Here is a 22,402-nt window from a genome sequence, read left to right on the forward strand (position 1 = left end):
GGAGTGGTCGGGAGAGGCGCGGATATCAGCATTTCATTGTGTGGACGCGGCCAAAAGAGGAGACGGAAGCCAAGGATACAAGTGTTTAATGCAAGTCCAAATGTATTCTGCTCCCGCCATCAGGAAGCTGCGCGATTCACCGCACAGTAACACGGAGCAAAGCGCGAGTCTCCTACCGGGATTATGTGAGAGCAACACCTAATGTCTAAAGAGGCGTCTACAGCCTCGTCCAGAAGACTGCTACCCTCAGCCTCCAGTGCGGATACTATCCATACGGCCTGAATGTATCGGAACTATTTCTAAATGTTCTCATTATCAGCGCCTTACAACATCTGGGCGACCTGTCGTCGGGTTATAATGTCGGGGAGACCTGTCGTCGGGCTCTGACCTCGGGGGGACCTGTCGTTGGGCTATAACGTCGGGGAGACCTGTCATGGGGTTGTAACGTTTGGGCAACCTATCGTCGGGCTGTAACGTCGGGAGACCTGTCGTCTAGTTATAATGTTGGGGAGACCTGTTGTCGAGCTATAATGTCGGGGAGATCTGTCGTGGGGTTGTAACGTTGGGGCGACCTGTCATCGGAAGACCTGTTGTCTAGCTGTAACGTCGGGAGACCTGTCGTCTAGTTATAATGTCGGGGAGACCTGTTGTCGAGTTATAACATCAGGGCGACCTGTCGATGGGCTGTGACCTGTCGTCAGGCTGTGATGTCAGGGAGACCTGTCGACTGGCTGTGACGTCAGGGAGACCTGTCGTCGGGCTGTGACCTGTCGTCGGGCTGTGACGTCAGGGAGACCTGTCGTCGGGTTATAATGTCGGGGCGATCTGCCTCATTGTGACATTTGGGGGTTGACTGCATTACAACATTGGGGCAACCTCATTACATTATAACAAGTATAACATTTTTGTAACGTGTCTATTGTGCAGTCTCCGCCCATGAGGAGCCCATGGCCCCGCCCCTGCTGTCTTCAGATTATTGCTTTATCTCTTAATGTAATATGATTGGGGATGATACACATTTGGCCACTGATCTCCACATCAGACATGGCAGGATTAGGGAGCATAATGTCATACCGTGCTACACTCTAACTAGGGGTGGTCTCAGGGGGCTGTCTACAAGTTCTCCCTCCCTTCCTCAATGCTGCAGTTCTTGCTCTTCTCACATTTGGCCAGGCGGTTTCCTTCCCAGTAGCCCACGTCCTGCCCATCATGACACCGACACTTGGTGCAAGCGTCTACCCACACGTACTGGCCAGCTGGAATTACGCGGCCCTGAGCGGCATCAGCGTAGCAGTTGGGACCTGTGAGTGAGAAGTAAAAATCATTATACACAGTGGAGGGACGCAGATTGCCCACCCTGAGGTCACCTGACCACCAGCCGACACTCCTGTAGATTTCTGGCTCCATTTATCTTCACAGTCTGTAGTCACAGTCAGTCCACCTGTGCACAGCTTCAGCTGAGGTTTTGTTACATTTGGATCCCATCTGTACAATGTGAGCTGAATACATTAACTGCAGCACAGACCTCTGCGTATTCGTTACAGTGTGTTGGTCTGGAGTGCAACGCTCCCAGAATGGTCCAGATACAACTGTAACAACCCTTCAGCTGTGCGGCGGTGGCACTGGAATTGTTCTGCCTATGACTAAGGCTAGGTTCACATTTCCGTTGTTTTGCATCAGTCACATGCGTTGCTTGACGCTTGTGACTGATGCGTTGTACAACGGATGACAAGAATTATAATTCATTGTCGGACTCCGTCGTAAAAGAGAGAACGATCAGCTGATCATTCACAATAGCCGGCCGGCTTTTGAGAGCGAACAGATGATCTCCCGCCGGCCGGCTAATGAGAGCGATCAGCTGATCGCTCACAGCAGCCGGCCGCCGGGTGATCAGCCGATTGCTCACAGCAGCCGGCCGCCGGGTGATCAGCCGATCGCTCACGGCCGCCGGGTGATCAGCCGATCGCTCACAGCAGCCGGCCGCCGGGTGATCAGCCGATCGCTCACAGCAGCCGGCCGCCGGGTGATCAGCTGATCGCTCACAGCAACCGGCCGCCGGGTGATCAGCTGATCGCTCACAGCAGCCGGCCGCCGGGTGATCGGCTGATCGCTCACAGCAGCCGGCCGCCGGGTGATCAGCTGATCGCTCACAGCAGCCAGCCGCCGGGTGATCAGCTGATCGCTCACAGCAACCGGCCGCCGGGTGATCAGCTGATCGCTCACAGCAGCCGGCCGCCGGGTGATCGGCTGATCGCTCACAGCAGCCGGCCGCCGGGTGATCGGCTGATCGCTCACAGAAGCCGGCCGCCGGGTGATCAGCTGATCGCTCACAGCAGCCAGCCGCCGGGTGATCAGCTGATCGCTCACAGCAACCAGCCGCCGGGTGATCAGCTGATCGCTCACAGCAACCAGCCGCCGGGTGATCAGCTGATCGTTCGGCCGCTGAGAATGTGTGCGGGGGACGGAGTGCGGGGTGGGTGTAGCCAAGCGGGGCCATGGCGCTGAGGACGTCAGTGCCGGGGACTGCATGGCTGGGGACAGGTGAGTGTGTGTGTGTGTGTGTGTACATGCGGCGTGCGGGAGGGGGCGGAGCCGAGCGGGGAAGTGTCGGGCATCCTGCACACGTAGCCAGAGTAAATATCGGGTAACTAAGCAAAGCACTTTGCTTGGTTACCCGATATTTGCCTTGGTTACCAGCGTACACCGCTTAGCGCTGGCTCCTTGCACACATAGCCAGGGTAAATATCGGGTAACTAAGCAAAGCGCTTTGCTTAGTAACCCGATGTGTACCCTGGTTATGTGTGCAGGGAGCCAGAGAGAGCATGCGCAGCGAAAGCCTACGGATTGCGCTGCTCAAAAAAGTTACACTCTGCGTTCCTGCAGAGGATGCAACGCAGCGTCATCAGTCACAATCCGCCGCTCATACAAGCCTATGGGAACAGCGGAATACGCCAAACGGATTCTGTTGTTTACCAGAGCCGCGGATTGTGACTGATACAAATTGACGGAAATGTGAACCTAGCCTAACTCACTGACAAGTCTAGCAGCGACACCCACAATGTATGGAGGACCGGATTGTGGGGGTGGCTGTGAGACCCTCCAACCTCTGTACAGAGCCCCTCGCAGTCTCATACTGACCATCTTTACACCGGGGGCAGCATTCTCCCTTCTCATACACCGGGTTCACACATGGCGGAGGGGCGCAGTCAGCTACCAGGCAGCGGGCGATCCCATCCAGGTCACAGGTGCACTGCTCGCACTCCGAGGGCTAGAAGACAAGAGACGTCAATCAACCTCTGCGCTCAGGGTGACACCAATACAGCGAAGGCATGAGCGCCAGGTGGACAAGTGTCACGTCCTAGGTAGAAAACCATCAGCAAGCAGATGTTTATGGACTGAGCTGCAGAGGATAATAAAGGGTTAATGAACTGCATCAACAGCAGCAGCTTACTGACCAGCTCCGATGGCAGCTTACGGACGTGCCCCGGCGACAGCTCACTGACAGGCCCCGGCGACAGCTCATGGATGCGCCCCGGCGGCAGCTTGCTGACAGGCCCCGGCGGCAGCTCATGGACGCACCCCGGTGGCAGCTTACTGACATTGGGATGGTTCCCTTATATCTTGAGCTTCTCTACATACCATGCAATGCACGGACTGCACTCCAAGATGAATACAGGATCCAGGATCGTAGCAACCGGGGGGAAGGGGGGGGTAAAGGGTGCGGTGGCCCCGTATTCAGAGGGGCCCAGCTACAGCTACTATATATGAAGTTAAAAGAGGATGTCCACTACTTTTATATTGATGACTTATCGTTAGGACAGGTCATTAATGTCTGATCAGCTGGGGTCCGACACCCCCACAGATCAGCTGATGCCGGTCCCGGCGGCGGCAGCCAGAAATGCTGAGTTCTGGAGCTGCTCCGTCTTCTGATAGAGGCTGTGGCCGGATACTGCACATTTGCCTCTTACTGATTAGAATGGGCGGCGATTGTGCAGTACCCAACCGCAGCCACTATCAGAAGACGGAGCAGCTCCGGGGGTGAGCAATTTCCAGCTGCCGCCGCCGGGACTGATAATAGCTAGTCGGTGGGGGTGCAGGGTGTCGGACCCCGGCTGATCAGACATTAGTGACCTATCCTAAGGATAAGCCATCGATGTAAAAGTAGTGGACAATCTCTTAAAGCTGTGCGGTAGAGCGGGGAAGCCTGAAATCCTCGAGATTAGGTGAGAAAATTATGTGTGGTGTGACTGTGAGGGCCTCATGCATTGTAGGGATTACTGTGGGGGCCTCATACAGTGTAGGGATTACTGTGGGGCCTCATACATTGTAGGGATTACTGTGGGGGCCTCATACAGTGTAGGGATTACTGTGGGGGCCTCATACAGTGTAGGGATTACTGTGGGGGCCTCATACAGTGTAGGGATTACTGTGGGGCCTCATACAGTGTAGGGATTACTGTGGGGCCTCATACATTGTAGGGATTACTGTGGGGGCCTCATACATTGTAGGGATTACTGAGAGGGGCCTCATACATTGTAGGGATTACTGTGGGGGCCTCATACAGTGTAGGGATTACTGTGGGGGCCTCATACAGTGTGGGGATTACTGAGGGGGGCCTCATACAGTGTAGGGATTACTGTGGGGGCCTCATACATTGTAGGGATTACTGTGGGGCCTCATACATTGTAGGGATTACTGTGGGGGCCTCATACAGTGTAGGGATTACTGTGGGGGCCTCATACAGTGTAGGAATTACTGAGGGGGGCCTCACACAGTGTAGGAATTACTGAGGGGGGCCTCATACATTGTAGGTATTACTGAGGGGGGCCTCATACAGTGTAGGGATTACTGTGGGGGCCTCATACAGTGTAGGGATTACTGTGGGGGCCTCATACAGTGTAGGGATTACTGTGGGGGCCTCATACAGTGTAGGGATTACTGTGGGGGCCTCATACAGTGTAGGGATTACTGTGGGGGCCTCATACAGTGTAGGGATTACTGAGGGGGCCTCACACAGTGTAGGGATTACTGTGGGGGCCTCATACAGTGTAGGGATTACTGTGGGGGCCTCATACAGTAATCCCTACACTGTGGGGGCCTCATACAGTGTAGGGATTACTGTGGGGGCCTCATACAGTGTAGGGATTACTGTGGGGGCCTCATACAGTGTAGGGATTACTTTTGAGGCCTCATACAGTGTATGGATTACTGTGGGGGCCTCATACATTGTAGGGATTACTGTGGGAGCCTCATACAGTGTAGGGATTACTGAGGGAGGCCTCATACAGTGTATGGATTACTGTGGGGGCCTCATACATTGTAGGGATTACTGTGGGGGCCTCATACAGTGTAGGGATTACTGTGGGGGCCTCATACAGTGTAGCGATTACTGTGGGGGCCTCATACAGTGTAGGGATTACTGTGGGGGTCTCATACATTGTAGGGATTACTGTGGGGCCTCATACATTGTAGGGATTACTGTGGGGGCCTCATACAGTGTAGAGATTACTGTGGGGGCCTCATACAGTGTAGGGATTACTGTGGGGGTCTCATACATTGTAGGGATTACTGTGGGGCCTCATACATTGTAGGGATTACTGTGGGGGCCTCATACAGTGTAGGGATTACTGTTAGGGCCTCATACAGTGTAGGGATGATTGTTGGGGCCTCATACATTGTAGGGATTACTGTGGGGACCTCATACAGTGTAGGGATTACTGTGGGGGCCTCATACAGTGTAGGGATTACTGTGGGGGCCTCATACAGTGTAGGTATTACTGTAGGGGCCTCATACAGTGTAGGGATTACTGTGGGGGCCTCATACAGTGTAGAGATTACTGTGGGGGCCTCATACAGTGTACGGATTACTGAGGGGTGCCTCATACATTGTAGGGATTACTGTGGGGCCTCATACATTGTAGGGATTACTGTGGGGGCCTCATACAGTGTAGGGATTACTGTTGGGGCCTCATACAGTGTAGGGATGATTGTTGGGGCCTCATACATTCTAGGGGTTACTGTGGGGACCTCATACAGTGTAGGGATTACTGTGGGGGCCTCATACAGTGTAGGGATTACTGTGGGGGCCTCATACAGTGTAGGGATTACTGGAGGGGCCTCATACAGGGCAGGGATTACTGTGGGGGCCTCATACAGTGTAGGGATTACTGTGGGGGCCTCATACAGAGTAGGGATTACTGTGGGGGCCTCATACAGTGTAGGGATTACTGTGGGGGCCTCATACAGCTGTAGGGATTACCGTGTGGGCCTCATACAGTGTAGAGATTACTGTGAATCCGGGCCTAATTTTCATGAGATGATCTAGTTGATCTCTTGCTCATTGGTTGCTACTTTCCTTGTTACTTGTGATCGCTTCTCCTTGGTTTCGCTCGGTGTTTGTGCCACAACCTCGAGCAGGAATGCCGGACCTCACAACTAGGAGCCTAATCCTGTCACTGTTCCTCCAACAGCTCCGGCAATCCACAGGTTGGTATACAAATGTGAAAGGGAATACAGGAGTAGGGGCAGTTAAGTAGGTGGCCACAGGGGATGATGTCATAGTCCGTAGTAGGGGAAGGTAAGTAGATGGTCGCAGGGGATGATTCCTTAATCAGTAGTAGGGGAAGGTAAGTAGGTGGTCGCAGGGGCTGATGCCATAGTCAGTAGTAGGGTAAGGTAAGTAGGGGGTCGCAGGGGCTGATGCCATAGTCAGCAGTAGGGGAAGGTAAGTAGGGGGTCGCAGGGGCTGATTTCGTAGTCAGTAGTAGAGAAGGTAAGTAGGTGGGTCGCAGGGACTGATGTAGTCAGTAGTAGGGGAAGGTAAGGAGGGGCTCGCAGGGGCTGATTCCATATTCAGTAGTAGGGGAAGGTAAGCAGGTGGGTCACAGGGGCTGATGTAGTCAGTAGTAGGGGAAGGTAAGTAGGGGGTCACAGGGGCTGATGTAGTCAGTAGTAGGGGAAGGAAAGTAGGTTGTCGCAGGGGCTGATTCCGTAGTCAGCAGTAGGGAAGGTAAGTAGGGGGTCAGAGGAGCTGATTCCGTAGTCAGTAGTAGGCGAAGGTAAGTAGGTGGTTGCAGGGCTGATTCCGTAGTGAGTAGTAGAGGAAGATAAGTAGGTGGTCGCAGGGGATGATGTCGTAATCAGTAGTAGGGTAAGGTAAGTAGGGGGTCTCAGGGGCTGATTACATAGTCAGTAGTAGGGAAGGTAAGTAGGTGGTCGCAGGGGCTGATGTCATAGTCAGTAGTAGGAGAAGGTAAGTAGGGGGTCGCAGGGGCTGAATCTGAAGTCAGTAGTAGGGAAGGTAAGTAGGTGGTCGCAGGGGATGATTCCGGTAGTCAAGCTATGAGTAGTGGCTAAACTCCCTGGTCTGGTGTGACTTTCATGTGGTTCCTGCCATGCGCAGACACCCAGATCATATTTTCATGAAGTAGTAGCCGGAATGAATTTAATCCCACAAGAAACCCTTTCACTGGAGATTTCATGAACAAAGAAAAGGAACTTTTACTCCCCATAACCTCCTGTGTAGACAGTGCCCGCTGTAAGCCGGTCCATATAACCTGCAGTGTAGACAGTGCGCGCTGTAAGCCGGTCCATATAACCTGCAGTGTAGACAGTGCCAGCTGTAAACCAGTCCATATAACCTGCAGTGTAGACAATGCCCACTGTAAGCCGGTCCATATAACCTGCAGTGTAGACAATGCCCGCTGTAAGCCGGTCTATATAACCTGCAGTGTAGACAGTGCCCGCTGTAAACCGGTCCATATAACCTGCAGTTTAGACAGTGCCCGCTGTAAACCGGTCCATATAACCTGCAGTGTAGACAATGCCCGCTGTAAGCCGGTCCATATAACCTGCAGTGTAGACAGTGCCCGCTGTAAGCCGGTCCATGTAACCTGCAGTGTAGACAGTGCCCGCTGTAAGCCGGTCCATATAACCTGCAGTGTAGACAGTGCCCGCTGTAAGCCGGTCCATATAACCTGCAGTGTAGACAGTGCCCGCTGTAAGCCGGTCCATATAACCTGCAGTGTAGACAATGCCCGCTGTAAGCCGGTCCATATAACCTGCAGTGTAGACAATGCCCGCTGTAAGCCGGTCCATATAACAGTCTCCACATATTACACTTCTTCCTTATCAGCAGGATTAACTCTTCCTCTTCCGAGCTCTGAGAGGATCTTACCATAAGGCATCTAGACCTGTCTTGGCTTTGAGCAGTTTGTGTCTTTCTGGATCTTGCTATGTTCGGGGCCTGCCATGATTTATAATAAATGGCAGCCTGGATTTTCCCTTTCCACAGAGTTTCCTTCTCCCTACCAGACACAGTCACTAGAGCAGGGGTCTCAAAGTCGGCTGGGTGTATGGGCCGCACAGAGGAGAAAAATAATTTGGGGGGCCGCATTCTTTGCGGGACAAAGTGACATTTTTTTTGGTACCATATATATTCTTTTACACACCTTTGGATCACTGATTTTCAACATTTTTCACTTGTTTATTATAACAAATGTGCACATTCTTTGGTTAAAAATATATATATATATATATATATATATATATATATATATATATATAAAAAAAATTGATGGTAAAAAAAGTCATGTTTTATTTTGTTTTTTACATTTTATCCCTTTCTTGTAACTAATAGTCTTACAATTATCACTATATAGAAATTTTGGCCAACATCTTTTAGTAATGTTCCCCATCCTATAGTAATGTGCTCACCTTGTCCCCACCCTATAGTAATGACCCCAGCCTTGTCCCTATTCTATAGTAATGTCCCCATCCAATAGTATTATGCCCATCCTTGTAATGTCCCCATCTTTTAGTAATGTCCCAAGCCTTGTCCCCATCCTATAGACATATGCCCACCTTGTCCCCATCCTATAGACATGTGCCCACTTTGTCCCCATCCTATAGACATGTGCCCACCTTGTCCCCATCCTATAGACATGTGCCCACCTTGTCCCCATCCTATAGACATGTGCCCACCTTGTCCCTATTCTATAGTAATGTGCCCACCTTGTCCCCATCCTATAGTCATGTGCCCACCTTGTCCCTATTCTATAGTAATGTGCCCACCTTGTCCCCATCCTATAGACATGTGCCCACCTTGTCCCTATTCTATAGTAAGGTGCCCACCTTGTCCCCATCCTATAGTCATGTGCCCACCTTGTCCCCATCCTATAGACATGTGCCCACCTTATCCCCATCCTATAGTCATGTGCCCACCTTGTCCCCATCCTATAGTCATGTGCCCACCTTGTCCCTATTCTATAGTAATGTGTCCACCTTGTCCCCATCCTATAGACATGTGCCCACCTTGTCCCTATTCTATAGTAATGTGTCCACCTTGTCCCCATCCTATAGACATGTGCCCACCTTGTCCCTATTCTATAGTAATGTGCCCACCGTGTCCCCATCCTATAAACATGTGCCCACCTTGTCCCTATTCTATATTCATGTGCCCACCTTGTCCCCATCCTATAGACATGTGCCCACCTTATCCCCATCCTATAGACATGTGCCCACCTTGTCCCCATCCTATAGACATGTGCCCACCTTGTCCCCATCCTATAGACATGTGCCCACCTTGTCCCCATCCTATAGACATGTGCCCACCTTGTCCCTATTCTATAGTAATGTGCCCACCTTGTCCCTATTCTATAGTAATGTCCCCATCCTGTAGTAATATGGGGGGGGGCAGTGGCGGCGGCCTGTGAAGGGGGGCGCTATAATTTACCGATCGCTCTCGGCTTCCACCCACAGATTCCTGAGTGAAGCTGAGGGAGTGGTCTCCAGCCCCAGATCCACAGTGATTGGAGAGACCGGCCTTGTGACCGATCTCTCCAATCAGAGCTGGGGGCGGGTGAAACTGAGGTCACCCAGCTCCAGCCAATGATCAGTGCTACAGCTGCACTGATCAGGGCTGGATTTCAATGTTACAGCCATTTTCAATGGCTGAAACATTACAGTGGCTGTGATTGGCTGACGAACGCCGCACAGCCAATCACAGCCTCCGTAGGTCCGGGGAGGAGACACCACCCCTCCTGAGGCTCCCTCCTCCCCGTATCTAAGGTATCTTTGCTATTTGCAATGCAAACAGCGATGGCAGCCACCGGGGCTCCGATTTCGCCATGACGTACTGGGTATGTCATGGATCCTTAAGTATCAGGGAGCCATGACGTACCCAGTACGTCATAGGTCGCTGAGGGGTTAATGTGCCGTCCTTCACATACACAAAAAATAAAAAACACCATTCTTCTCACCTGTCCCGCGTTCCCTCGGCTCCTTACCTCTGCTTCTCGCTGTCTGCAGGCCGTGCCCCGGTGACTGACCCTGGCAGCGATTTATGTCAGATGAATGTTTTGCCGGTGCTGCGCGTGCACAAGTCCTTGCCTGTGAGAGCGCAGCGCCGGCAAAACACTTATCTAACAAAGTACAGACAGTGGCTGCGGCCCCTGCACTGGCCGCGATAGTGAACCGCGGGCCGCGTGTTTGAGACCCCTGCACTAGAGGATAGAAGTGACTGGAAGTAGCCACCGACCTTAGCGTTCATACACCTCTCCCACCAAACTCAGCCCTCACCTGCCCCGAGCCCTCACCACACACAGCTGCCCCTCACCTCTGTGTCCTCACCACCTCAGCTCGTCACCTCCTCAGGCCCTCACTCCTCAGACACAGACATCTTTCTTTTTTTCCTGTCAGAAAAGACCCAGAAGTTTCTCCACTGCTGCTTCACTTGCTTGTACCATATGAGGCAGGGGTAGTTTTGAGAACGGCCAGCAGAGGTCAGTGTAGATGCTACAACTCTCAGGGCCAGGCTTCAGAAGGCACAGATAATGTCCAGCACTATAGAGGCACACATGGCCCATCAGGAGACAGTCTAGTAGTGTCTACTCTGGGTCACGACATAGGCTCTCATGTCAGGAGGGGATCGGCTTTAACCAAGAAGGGAACATTTTTTGTTGTCAGGTTTGTATAGAGATTTCTCTCCTGTCGCAGGGCGGTCATCGGCTGAGGTTCCCCTACACCCACGATTAGGGGGCTCCGCAGTAGTTGTTACCATGGTTACATGGTTAGGGGCCACTTAGATGTTTCACCTCTGGCCATGTATAATGATCCTTCTGGCTATTTGAGGGATGACGTCAGCAATCAGAGAAGCACAATGAATGTCATCTAGTGGCGGAGGTTCCTCCCAGGACGGTGTCTGGCTCCGCCGGTGAGGCGCAGGATTGCTGGTGCTTTATGCACAGCAGGTTTGGGTGACATCTTCGCCACGCAGTCGTGTTTAGTGCGGCACTTCTATGACTCCTCCCACAAGGCTGCCGAACCAGACAGGAGCGTTTATTGTTAAACCGCTTGTTTCCTGGGATTTGCAAGTCGCTCTCTGACCTGCAATCTCTGGATGTGACGGCACACGGGCGACAGGCCGCCATATAGTGCTGGGGCTTTTTCACATCTGCTCGCCCATTCTGCCTCATCTCCCGCACGTGCTGAATATTTGCATTTTGATGCATATTTTAGGTTTTTTGTCTTTGTTGGAATGGGTGAAAAATTCTGCAAAAATTCTGAAAGCACTGACACTGCAGGTGTGAAAAACGCATCCGTTCAATGCTCAAGAAAAATCGCCTTCACTTGTGCTCAAAACGCTGCAAACAAGTGAAAACCACATGAAAAAAAGTGCAGGGAAAAAACATAGAAGAAATGCAGGAAAAAATGAGAAAAACATGTAAAAGATAAGAAGAAGCAACAAGGAGGTTTTACACGAGACCGGATGGAATTCATGGGACCTGCACCAAAACAGCCTGAAAAGTAGAGCAGCGCCCCAAAGAATGCAGCCGACCCCCAACACAGGCCGTATACAGGAGTATATAGAGAGAGGCCGACGAGGACGAGCCCCGCAGTGCCCCATAGAATGCAGCCGGGTGCCCAACACAGGCCGTATACAGGGGTATATAAGGAGAGGCCCCCGAAGCCGGAAGAGCCCTGCAGCGCCCCATAGAATGCAGCCGGCAGCCCGACACAGACCGTATACAGGAGTATATAGGAAGAGGCTCCCGAGGTCGGACGAGCCCCACAGCGCGCCATAGAATGCAGCCGGCTGCCCAACACAGGCCGTATACAGGAGTATATAAGGAGAGGCCCCCGAAGCCGGAAGAGCCCTGCAGCGCCCCATAGAATGCAGCCGGCAGCCCGACACAGACCGTATACAGGAGTATATAGGAAGAGGCTCCCGAGGTCGGACGAGCCCCACAGCGCGCCATAGAATTCAGCCAGCTGCCCAACACAGGCCATATAGAGGAGTATATAGGGAGCGGCCCCCGAAGCCGGAAGACCCCCGCAGCGCCCCATTGAATGCAGCCGGCTGCCCAACACAGGCCGTATACAGGAGTATATAGGAAGAGGCTCCCGAGGTCGGACGAGCCCCACAGCGCCCCATAGAATTCAGCCAGCTGCCCAACACAGGCCATATAGAGGAGTATATAGGGAGCGGCCCGCGAGGCCAGACGAGCCCCTCGGAGCCCCATAAAATGCAGCCGGCCGTCTGACATAGGCCGTATAGAGGGGTATATAGGGAGAGGCCCCCGAAGCCGGAAGACCCCCGCAGCGCCCCATTGAATGCAGCCGGCCGCCCGACACAGGCCGTATACAGGACTATATAGGGAAAGGCCCCCGAAGACGGACGAGCCCCGCAGCGCCCCATAGAATGCAGCCAGCCGGCGACACAGGCCGTATACAGGAGTATATAGGGAGAGGCCCCCGAAGCCGGACGGGCCCCGCAGTACCCCATAGAATGCAGCCGGCGGCCTGACACAGGCTACATACAGGAGAATATAGAGAGAGGCTCCCGAATCCGGACGAGCGTATATAGGGAGCGGCCCGCGAGGCCAGACGAGCCCCTCGGAGCCCCATAAAATGCAGCCGTCCGTCTGACATAGGCCGTATAGAGGGGTATATAGGGAGAGGCCCCCGAAGCCGGAAGACCCCCGCAGCGCCCCATAGAATGCAGCCGGCTGCCCGTCACAGGCCGTATACAGGTATAGAGAGAGAGGCCCCCGATGCCGGACGAGCCCCGCAGCGCCCCATAGAAAGCAGCCGGCCGCCCGACACAGGCCGTTTAGAGGAGTATATAGGGAGAGGCTCCCGAGGCCAGACAAGCCCTGCAGCGCCCCATAGAATGCAGCCGGCCGCCCGACACAGGCCGTTTAGAGGAGTATATAGGGAGAGGCTCCCGAGGCCAGACAAGCCCTGCAGCGCCCCATAGAATGCAGCCGGCAGCCCGACACAGGCCGTATACATGAGAATATGGAGAGAGGCTCCCGAAGCCGGACGAGCCCCGCAGCGCACCATAGAATGCAGCCAGCCGCCGAAAACAGGCCTTATAGAGGAGTATTACAGGCTGTATATAGGGAGAGGCCCCCGAGGCCGGATGAGCTCCCCGGAGCCTTCCTTGTGGGACTCGTGATGATCCCTCCTGGATCCAGCTTCACAGCTGGGAGTGATTAACCTTGGAAGCTTCCGGAATCGTCCGCCTGTCTTAGAGGATCACCCTCATCATCCACATGTCTCCTTTTCGGCCCCATCCTCCAGACTGAATCTTCAGACCGTGAGGAGCCACGGACGATAAACGGCTAATGGCTGATTTCCACATCAGAGGTTTCTCCGCAGTTTATTGGTTTCCTCCAAATATTTAGCGATCAGAAACATTCCAGAGAACAGGGGACGACTGGACAACGAAAATATGGAGCGAGTACTCATCACTGACCACAAGGGGGAGCCCACGACATCCACAGTGCCCCCATAACAGCGATATCCACAGTGCCCCCATAATAACAGCGATACCCAAAGTGCCCCCATAATAACAGCGATATCCAGAGTGCCCCCATAATAACAGCGACACACATAGTGCCCCTATAATAGCAGTGATATCCACAGTGCCCCCATAATAACAGTGATATCCACAGTGCCTCTAATAACAGCGATATCCACAGTGCCCCCATAATAACAGTGATATCCACAGTTCCCCCATAATAACAGTGATATCCACAGTGCCTCTAATAACAGCGATATCCACAGTGCCCCCATAATAACAGTGATATCCACAGTTCCCCCATAATAACAGTGATATCCACAGTGCCTATAATAACAGTGATATCCACAGTGCCCCCATAATAACAGTGATATGCACAGTGCCTATAATAACAGCGATATCCACAGTGCCCCCATAATAACAGTGATATGCACAGTGCCTATAATAACAGCGATATCCACAGTGCCCCCATAATAACAGTGATATGCACAGTGCCTATAATAACAGCGATATCCACAGTGCCCCCATAATAACAGTGATATCCACAGTGCCCCCATAATAACAGTGATATCCACAGTTCCCCCATAAAAACAGCGATATCCAGTGACCCCATGAAAGAGTATATTCAAAAGAGTCTTCAGAAGGGTCATATTATTATTGATTCCATATAATTGATATACAGCCGTCCACCTCTCTAGTAGTTGTGGGGTTTTTCGTTAAAAAAGATGGAGGTCTGCATCCATGTGTGGATTTTAAAACGATTAATAAGATCAGGGTCTGTAGTCACGATCCTTTACCCCGTACACCTGACCTGTTTAGTCACCCAGCTGGAGCTAAATGGTTTTCTAACCTCTATCTTAGGGGGGTGTATACCCCCATGTGTATTTGGCAAGGTGATGAGTAGAAAACCACCTTCAATACACCGGAGGGTCACTTTGGAAATTTGGTGATTTTGTCGGTTTGACAAATGCTCCAGCAGTTTTTCAGAACTTTATAAATGACATCTTTTGCTCCTTTGTGAGTAGATTTGTAATGATATACTTGAATGACATCTTACTTTACTCAGGTTCTTGTTAGGAGCATCGGGAGCATGTTCTTCAGGTTCTCCAAGTTCTTTGGGACAATCATTTATTTGCCAACCTAGAGAAATGTCAATTTGAGGTTCATCAGACTTAGTTTTTGAGTCTTTTGGTTTGCGCATCAGGGTTTCAGATGGATCCCGTTAAGGTACAAGTCATCCTTGACTGGGTACATCCTCCTAATCTTAAATCCCTACAGAGATTCTTAGGTTTTTACAAATTAATATTGAAAGTTCATTAAGAACTTCTCATTCATGGTCAAACCTCTTACTGATATGACTAAGAAGGCGACTGACTTTTCCTCCTGGTCTACTGAGGCTGTTGGTGCTGCTCTCAAGACAGCTTTTTCTAAGGGTACCTTCACACTTAGCGATGCAGCAGCGATCCGACCAGCGATCTGACCTGGTCAGGATCGCTGCTGCATCGCTACATGGTCGCTGGTGAGCTGTCAAACAGGCAGATCTCACCAGCGACCAGTGAACAGCCCCCAGCCAGCAGCGACGTGCAAGCGACGCTGCGCTTGCACGGAGCCGCCGTCTGGAAGCTGCGGAGACTGGTAACTAAGGTAAACATCGGGTATGGTTACCCGATGTTTACATTAGTTACCAGCGCACACCGCTTAGCTGTGTGTGCAGGGAGCCGCGCACACTGAGCGCTGGCTCCTTGCTCTCCTAGCTACAGTACACATCGGGTTAATTAACCCGATGTGTAATGCAGCTACATGTGCAGAGAGCAGGGAGCCGCGCACACTGCTTAGCGCTGGCTCCTTGCTCTCCTAGCTGCTGTACACATCGGGTTAATTAACCCGATGTGTACAACAGCTACATGTGCAGAGAGCCGGAGCCGGCAGCAGAGGCAGCGTGAGAGCTGCAGAGGCTGGTAACTAAGGTAAATATCGGGTAACCACCTTGGTTACCCGATGTTTATCTTGGTTACAGCTTACCGCAGCTGCCAGATGCCGGCTCCTGCTCCCTGCTCGCTTCATTTGTCGCTCTCTCGCTGTCACACACAGCGATCTGTGTGTCACAGTGGGAGAGCGCCTTTGAAGAAAACGAACCAGGGCTGTGTGTAACAAGCAGCGATCTCGCAGCAGGGGCCAGATCGCTGCTCAGTGTCACACACAGCGAGATCGCTAATGAGGTCACTGCTGCATCACAAAAAACGTGACTCAGCAGCGATCTCGGCAGTGAGCTCGCTGTGTGTGAAGCACCCCTTAGGCTCCGGTCCTTGGTCAACCCAGTATTGATTTGCCTTTTGTGATTGAGGAAGACGCCTCTTCTGTGAGGATGGCTGCTGTCCTTTCACAAAAGAAAGATGGTTACTTCCATTCTTGTGCCTTTTTTAGCTGGTAATACTGTAATATGGGTGGTGGTGGACCATTTCAGCAAGATGGTTCACTTGGTTCCTTGACCAAAATTGCCATCGGCTAAGGGGTACTTTACACACTGCAACATCGCTACTGCGATATCGTCGGGGTCAAATCGAAAGTGACGCACAGCCGGCGCCGGTAACGACGTCGCAACGTGTAAAGCCTAGATGCGTCGATAAACGATCGCAAAAGCGTCGAAAATCGGTGATCTGTGTAGCGTCGGTCATTTTCATAATGTCGCATCAATAGGAGATACGATGTTGTTCCTCGTTCCTGCGGCAGCACACATCGCTGTGTGTGAAGCCGCAGGAGCGAGGAACATCTCCTTACCTGCGTCCACCGGCTATGCGGAATGAAGGAAGTGGGCGGGATGTTGACGTCCCGCTCATCTCCGCCCCTCCGCTTCGATTGGCCACCTGCCGTGTGACGTCGCTGTGACGCACGGTAAGTGCATGTGAAACTGCCGTAGCGGTAATGTTCACTACGGCAGCTATGACAAGATATCGCATGTGCGACGGGGGCGGGTACTATCGCGCTCGGCATCGCTAGCCGATGCTAGCGATGTCGCAATGTGCAAAGTACCCCTAAGAGTTTAGCTACATCGTTAATTTACATAGGGTTCCAAAAATCATTATTTTCAATGTGTGTCACCAGTGAGGATATCATTCTGTGTGTAGGGGAATGTATTGTGAGGACATCATACTGTGTGTGGAGGAATGTACTGTGGGGACATCATACTGTGTGTGGAGGAATGTACTGTGGGGACATCATACTGTGTGTGGAGGAATGTACTGTGAGGACATCATACTGTGTGTGGGGAAGGTATAGTGGGGACATCATACTGTGTGTGGAGGAATGTACTGTGGGGACATCATACTGTCTGTGGGGAAGGTATAGTGGAGACATCATACTGTGTGTGGAGGAATGTATTGTGGGGACATCATACTGTGTGTGGGGGGGATGTACAGTGAGGACATCATACTGTGTGTGTGGGGGATGTACTGTGGGGGACATCATACTGTGTGTGGAGGAATGTACTGTGAGGACATCATACTGTGTGTGGAGGAATGTACTGTGGGGACATCATACTGTGTGCGAGGGAATGTACTGTGCAGACATCATACTGTGTGCGAGGGAATGTACTGTGCAGACATCATACTGTGTGTGGGGGGGATGTACTGTGGGGGACATCATACTGTGTGTGGAGGAATGTACTGTGAGGACATCATACTCTGTGTGGGGAAGGTATAGTGGGGACATCATACTGTGTGTGGAGGAATGTACTGTGGGGACATCATACTGTCTGTGGGGAAGGTATAGTGGGGACATCATACTGTGTGTGGAGGAATGTATTGTGGGGACATCATACTGTGTGTGGGGGGGATGTACAGTGAGGACATCATACTGTGTGTGGGGGGGATGTACTGTGGGGGACATCATACTGTGTGTGGAGGAATGTACTGTGAGGACATCATACTCTGTGTGGGGAAGGTATAGTGGGGACATCATACTGTGTGTGGAGGAATGTACTGTGGGGACATCATACTGTCTGTGGGGAAGGTATAGTGGGGACATCATACTGTGTGTGGAGGAATGTATTGTGGGGACATCATACTGTGTGTGGGGGGGATGTACAGTGAGGACATCATACTGTGTGTGGGGGGATGTACTGTGGGGGACATCATACTGTGTGTGGAGGAATGTACTGTGGGGACATCATACTGTGTGTGGAGGAATGTACTGTGGGGACATCATACTGTGTGCGAGGGAATGTACTGTGCAGACATCATACTGTGTGCGAGGGAATGTACTGTGCAGACATCATACTGTGTGTGGGGGGGATGTACTGTGGGGGACATCATACTGTGTGTGGAGGAATGTACTGTGAGGACATCATACTGTGTGTGGGGGGAATGTACTGTGGGGACATCATACTGTGTGCGAGGGAATGTACTGTGGGGACATCATACTGTGTGTGGAGGAATGTACTGTGGGGACATCATACTGTGTGTGGGGAATGTATAGTGGGGACATCATACTGTGTGTGGGGAAGGTATAGTGGGGACATCATACTAGTATGTGCCCCTTTTGCTTATCACAGTTGCAATATGTCGCATGTTGTGGAGGTGGGAGCTCCTCGGATTATGGGGTAGCTGTAGATTATATTACTTGTTTTGCCCCCTGTATATTCTCCAGCATTTTACGATCAGTCGAGCAGTTAACATGAAAGATAATGGACAGACAGGGCATGGTCCAGAGGGGTAAGACATACAGCTAGTTACCTGGAAGTTCTCCCCGAGTTCGTAAACTTCTCCCCTGTACTCACAGCCGATCTTCTCACAGCGTGGGCAGCAGTCAGTGGGGTAGTGGCTGACATGCATGCAGGCGGGTGGCAGAGCAGTGCATTCTGTCCTGGCACAGGCTTGGCCCTCCAGGGTGCACTCACACTGGGTGCAGTGATCTGAGTCCAGAAAGTACCACTCCCCAACATAGTAGATGCTACCATTGGCCTCACAGGTGTTGTCCTGAGGGTTCAGAGAAAGGCCCAGGTGCACAATGATCAGCAAACAAAGGAGGGAGGACAGTACCCAGCTACCTACCATGGTGCCACTGTGAAAAATGCTACTGGACAAGTGCACAGAAATATGCAAAATCCTGAAACGTTTGCCTTTTCTTCCAGGATCACCTGGCTAAGAGCAAAGTATGCCCAGGCTGGGTGATGGTATCATATATGCCCGTACAGGATGGTTGTATCAGAAGTGGCGCGTCTGTCCAGGCAGGGTGATCGTATCAGAGATGCCCTGTATGCCCAGGTTGGGAGGGTGGTAGTATCAGAGGTGCCCTGTATGACCAGGCAGGATGGTGGTATCAGAGGTGTCCTCTATATCCAGGCAGGGTGGTGGTATCAGAGGTGTCCTGTATGACCAGGCAAGATGGTGGTATCAGAGGTGCCCTGTGTGACCAAGCACGGTGGTGGTGTCAGAGGTGTCCTCTATATCCAGGCAAGGTAGTGGTATCAGAGGTGCCCTGTATGACCAGGTAAGATGGTGGTATCAGAGGTGTCCGCTATATCCAGGTAGGGTGGTGGTATCAGAGGTGTCCGCTGTATCCAGGCACGGTGGTGGTATCAGAGGTGTCCGCTATATCCAGGCAGGGTGGTGGTGCCAGAAGTGTCCGCTATATCCAGGCAGGATGGTGGTATCAGAGGTGCCCTGTATGACCAGGTAAGATGGTGGTATCAGAGGTGTCCGCTATATCCAGGCAGGGTGGTGGTGCCAGAAGTGTCCGCTATATCCAGGCAGGGTGGTGGTATCAGAGGTGTCCGCTATATCCAGACAGGGTGGTGGTATCAGAGGTGCCCTGTATGGCCAGGCACGATGGTGATATCAGAAGTGTCCTCTATATCCAAACAGGGTGGTGGTACCATAAGTGTCCTCTATATCCAGGCAGGATGGTGGTATCAGAAGTGTCCTCTATATCCAGGCAGGGTGGTGGTATCAGAAGTGTCCTCTATATCCAGACAGGGTGGTGGTATCAGAGGTGCCCTGGATGGCCAGGCACGATGGTGATATCAGAAGTGTCCTCTATATCCAAACAGGGTGGTGGTACCATAAGTGTCCTCTATATCCAGGCAGGGTGGTGGTATCAGAGGTGTCCTCTATATCCAGGCAGGGTGGTGGTATCAGAGGTGCCCTGTATGGCCAGGCAGGATGGTGGTATCAGAGGTGTCCTCTATATCCAGGCAGGATGGTGGTATCAGAAGTGTCCTCTATATCCAGGCAGGGTGGTGGTATCAGAGGTGCCCTGTATGGCCAGGCAGGATGGTGGTATCAGAAGTGTCCTCTATATCCAGGCAGGGTGGTGGTATCAGAAGTGTCCTCTATATCCAGGCATGGTGGTGGTATCAGAGGTGCCCTGTATGGCCAGGCAGGATGGTGGTATCAGAAGTGTCCTCTATATCCAAACAGGATGGTGGTATCAGAAGTAGTCCTTGTGCTGCTGTCCCTATGTAAAGTAGAGGATAAGGTCACATAAGAGACCATCGGATGCCCCCTCCGTGCCCCCAGGTCTAGACACTGCTGGGCTATTACTGGTGCACCGCTTTTGCTGGCAGATGATAAGTTTGCAGTGAGCTGAGAGGCTGGGGGTCTGCTGTGCCCCCCGCCTGCTGCACTTTATGAGAAGGGAGGGCTGAGCTCTCATTCTCTTCTGTCTCCTGGGCTGGCCTTCAGCATGTGATTTGATACCCCCTTCCCCTCCTACGCCTCCGCCCTATGCTATACCACCCCCAGCCCCTGCCTGGCATGGGGAGAGCCTATGTGTCCCAATCGACTATTGGGCATTACTGAGTTAAGTTAAGGGGCCAGCAGCCTGATGCCTGACCACCAGAGCCTCTGTTCTCTTTCCAAGTATCTTCTGTGCTGCCATCTGATTCTGGTTAATGTTTGAGCCTTTCATCTGTGGATACCTGAGCCGTGTCCATTCCACAAAATGCTACGCATCAAGAAAACGCCTCACCACGAAGATGATAAAAGTTTACACTTGGAAACAATTTGTCTCTGCGTTCTACTCGATGATACGACATATCGCATGAAGAGCACTAGACATTTTTACAATTCTTGTTCCACAGCCGCTGGGTGTCATGGTTGGGCTTGATGTCACCCTGCCGGCGACTTCGCAGGCAATAAACGGGCACAAAAACATCACAGTCCCAAGTACTTTGTATCCGCAATGTTCCATACTTGCCTATGGCGGAGAAGTGCAAGGCTGGCAGAGAGCAGCAAGGCTGGCAGAGAGGTGCAAGGCTGGTGGAGAGGAGCAAGGCTGGTGATGTGCAAGGCTGGTGGAGAGGAGCAAGGCTGGTGATGTGCAAGGCTGGCGAGGAAGTGCAAGGCTGGTGGAGAGGTGCAAGGCTGGGGGAGAGGAGCAAGGCTGGCAGAGAGGTGCAAGGCTGGTGGAGAGGAGCAAGGCTGGCAGAGAGGTGCAAGGCTGGTGGAGAGGAGCAAGGCTGGTGATGTGCAAGACTGGGGGAGAAGTGCAAGGCTGGCGAGGAAGTGCAAGGCTGGTGGAGAGGTGCAAGGCTGGGGGATAAGTGCAAGGCTGGGGGAGAAGTGCAAGGCTGGGACAGAGGTGCAAGGCTGGTGGAGAGGTGCAAGACTGGGGGAGAAGTGCAAGGCTGGCGAGGAAGTGCAAGGCTGGGAGAGAGGTGCAATCCTGGGTGAGAAGTGCAAGGCTGGAGGAGAGGTGCAAGGCTGGGAGAAAGGTGCAAGGCTAAGAGAGAGGTGCAAGGCTGGTGGAGAGGTGCAAGGCTGGTGGAGAGGTGCAAAGCTGGGGGAGAAGTGCAAGGCTGGCTGAGAAGTGCAAGGCTGGCGGAGAGGTGCAAGGCTGGTGGAAAGGAGCAAGGCTGGTGGAGAGGTGCAAGGCTAGCGGAGAGGTGCAAGACTGGGGGAGAAGTGTAAGACTGGAGGAGAAATGTAAGACTGGGGGAGAAGTGCAAGGCTGGCGAGGAAGTGCAAGGCTGGGAGAGAGGTGCAATCCTGGGTGAGAAAGGCTGGAAGAGAGGTGCAAGACTAGGGCAAAAGTGCAAGGCTGGGAGAGAGGTGCAAGGCTGGGAGAGAGGTGCAAGGCTGGGACAGAGGTGCAAGGCTGGTGGAGAGGTGCAAGGCTGGCTGAGAAGTGCAAGCCTGGCTGAGAAGTGCAAGGCTGGTAGAGAGGTGGAAGGCTGGCAGAGAGGTAAAAGGCTGGCGGAGAGGTGCAAGGCTCGGGGAGAAGTGCAAGGCAGGCGGAGAGGTGGAAGGATGGGGGAGAAGTACAAGGGTGTCTGAGAAGTGCAAGACTGGGGGAAAAGTGCAAGGCTGGCAGAGAGATGGAAGGCTGGCGGAGAGGTGCAAGGCTGGTGGAGAAGTGCAAGGCTGGCGGAGAAGTGCAAGGCTGGCGGAGAAGTGCAAGGCTGGCGGAGAGGTGCAAGGTTGGCGGAGAGGTGCAAGGCTGGCTGAGAAGAGCAAGGCTGGTGGAGAGGTAGAAGGCTGGGGGAGAAGTGCAAGGCTGGTGGAGAGGTGCAAGGCTGGTGGAGAGGTGCAAGGCTGGGGATGAAGTGCAAGGCTGGCTGAGAAGTGCAAGGCTGGCTGAGAAGTGCAAGGCTGGCAGTGA

The 22,402-nt window shown here is 52.6% G+C and overlaps 1 protein-coding gene across 1 annotated transcript; it reads right to left on the bottom strand.

The window, feature by feature from the left end:
- Window positions 1-70: 70 nt before the first annotated feature.
- On the bottom strand, window positions 71-20,471 carry LOC142248853 (von Willebrand factor C domain-containing protein 2-like). The gene is made up of 3 exons (XM_075320192.1): window positions 18,535-20,471; window positions 3,139-3,268; window positions 71-1,301 (listed from the first exon to the last, which is right to left on the bottom strand). Exons 1-3 carry the CDS (start codon window positions 18,853-18,855, stop codon window positions 1,114-1,116), a joined length of 639 nt encoding a protein of 212 aa, XP_075176307.1. The 5' UTR covers window positions 18,856-20,471; the 3' UTR covers window positions 71-1,113.
- Between the last annotated feature and the right edge of the window lie 1,931 nt (window positions 20,472-22,402).

Source organism: Anomaloglossus baeobatrachus, chromosome 8 (assembly GCF_048569485.1).
Source record: "Anomaloglossus baeobatrachus isolate aAnoBae1 chromosome 8, aAnoBae1.hap1, whole genome shotgun sequence".
Taxonomy (NCBI): Eukaryota; Metazoa; Chordata; class Amphibia; order Anura; family Aromobatidae; genus Anomaloglossus; species Anomaloglossus baeobatrachus.